At 43.3% G+C, this 2,247-nt stretch overlaps 1 protein-coding gene across 3 annotated transcripts in view; it reads right to left on the minus strand.

Moving 5' to 3' along the window:
- The window catches only part of LOC101850213 (complexin), a 103,434-nt gene that overhangs the window by 53,319 nt on the left and 47,868 nt on the right, over positions 1 to 2,247 (minus strand). For all 3 annotated transcript variants that reach the window (XM_035972525.1, XM_005088969.3, XM_035972499.1), the window contains one exon: positions 1,793 to 1,950. In XM_035972525.1, the coding sequence (XP_035828418.1) occupies positions 1,793 to 1,945 (153 nt within the window). In that variant the 5' untranslated portion in view covers positions 1,946 to 1,950. The remainder of the gene's footprint in view (positions 1 to 1,792; positions 1,951 to 2,247) is intronic.

The following is a 2,247-nucleotide window of genomic DNA, read 5'->3' on the forward strand; positions in this document are numbered from 1 at the left end:
AGAGAGAGAGAGAGAGAGAGAGAGAAAGAGAGAGAGAGACAGAAAGAGAGAGAAAGGGAGAAAGAAAAAGAGCACGCGGTCTTCTGGGAAATCAGCAACTTGATTATGAAAACAGAACAAATGGAACCTTTGGAATTATCGGTATTTAAAGAGGAGGGTCATGGCGTCTGGGCTGGGGCTACTGCGTTCGAAGCCATTGAATTATCAGGCAAACAGCTTAAGTCTCATCGATAGACACGGGCTCAAACAACAAGACGTCATAACGTAATCATAGTGCGGTGAAACACACGTTTGTACGTGCTGCACCTTACCGCATCTTTTAGTTTTAGTTGGAGTTTTACGACACTCGCAACACAATACGGTCATTAAGTGCCGAAGATTAGGTGTTACAAGAGAGTAAAAAACACTTAGGAAGAAGGTGGAGGTAAAGACGATATGTACTTGATGGGAAAGAAGGAACAAACCACACCAGACCATCCGCCAACCACCCACCCTTATGGCACCTGGGCTTATTCTTTTCACATGGTCTGTAATATTGCTAAATACATAAAGTGTTCTTTGTTGAGTGGATCTGAGCTATATAAATGCAATTAATAGTGTATAATTCTCATGATTATGATTATTATGATCTGATGACGACGACAAAGACAACGACAATGACGACGACAACGATGATGATGACGATGATGATGATGATGATGATGAAGATGATTATGATGATGATGACAACGACAATGACGACGACGACGATGATGATGACGATGATGATGATGATGATGATGATGATGATGATGATGATGATGATGATGATGATGATGATGATGATGATGATGATGTGATGATGATGATGATGACATCATCATAAAGGACAGAGTGGCCACGAACCACAGAGCAGATAAAAACCAATAGCTGGCGTGGTCAGCCTGACACTGACTGCTCCCAACAGGACCACATCACTCTGAACCCATCAACACATGTCCCGACATTTCTACATTGAGCTCGAACGTGATGAAGCTAAGGCCAGATCTCCGGGGGCTTTTGCACGCTGCAGAGAGATCGTTGGCTTTTTGCGACCAGAGAGCCCATTGATCGGAGAAGTGCTATAAAACGACCGAGAAAGGAGAACGTCGAGCTTTCAGTGGTTGTCGATGAGTGAGCTGTCTTTTATGTCAAAGAGGAAAATGGCAATGCAAGGGTCTCATTAGGGAAGAGCAGGGCTTTCCACTAAGTGGGAGGAAGCCTGTTTCCTAGATGAGATGCACAAAAAAGCCCGCCATCTTATGACGCTGCATGGCGTTTCTTTCTTTCTGTTCCCACATGCTGATTTTACAGACCCTCGAGAGCAGCATAACAAACTTGACTTGAATGTCTTAGTTTAAGTTTCAGTAAGAGTTGCATGGCTCTAGAAACATAAACAGGTCATTATAAGAGACAAAAACATTAAAGTCATTGCTGGAAAGTAACACATAAAGAAAAGGAGGAGATAAAAGGACGATACATATTTATAGCACAGAAGGAGCAAACCGCAACAGAGCATCAGCCAACCACCAGCGATCAGAAAAGACTTAAGGACCAAAAAAAAAAAAAAGAAACAACACATTCATGCAAACAGACCGGAAGACACAAAGGACGTAATAAACGTGACACAAAGACATAAAAGTGGTGCAAGGAGGTTGGGGGGGGGGGGTGTCAGCTTGGATTATTTGATGTACTTTAGACAGCCCCGCCAGTTTTTGTACCAAAAGTAACTCTTCCATTTTACCGAACAAACAGAACTGTCTAAAGCTCTTACCTTATCTCTGATTCCCTGACGCATTGTTTCCCTCTCCTCCTCCATCTTCCTGTGTTTCTCCTTCCTCTTCTCCTCCATCTCTCTCCTGGCCTCTTCAATCTCAGCAGCCTCCGCATCATCAGTCTCCTTGTCACCCTCGTCCTCTTTGTTCATAGCACCTGGTTCGGAGGGAAACAGAGCATTCATTTGTATGTCGGAGTAATTGGACATTGAGTGAGATTTACATTGCTTCAACTACTCGAGCCTCTGTCATCGGTTTTGAGTGCAAAAACCGAATAGCCAGTGACCAATCATAAAAAACCACACAGATAAATGTTTACCTCCACAATAATAAAGTTCCCCCGAAAAATTAGTCCCAAATAATGGCTGTCGAATAGACAGTAGCTTCGGTCAAAGAACAGGCAACAGAACATCTCTGTGGCGATGAATAACTAACTAACCATGCGTTCGGGGGG

This window comes from Aplysia californica, unplaced genomic scaffold (assembly GCF_000002075.1).
Source record: "Aplysia californica isolate F4 #8 unplaced genomic scaffold, AplCal3.0 scaffold00002, whole genome shotgun sequence".
Classification (NCBI taxonomy): domain Eukaryota; kingdom Metazoa; phylum Mollusca; class Gastropoda; order Aplysiida; family Aplysiidae; genus Aplysia; species Aplysia californica.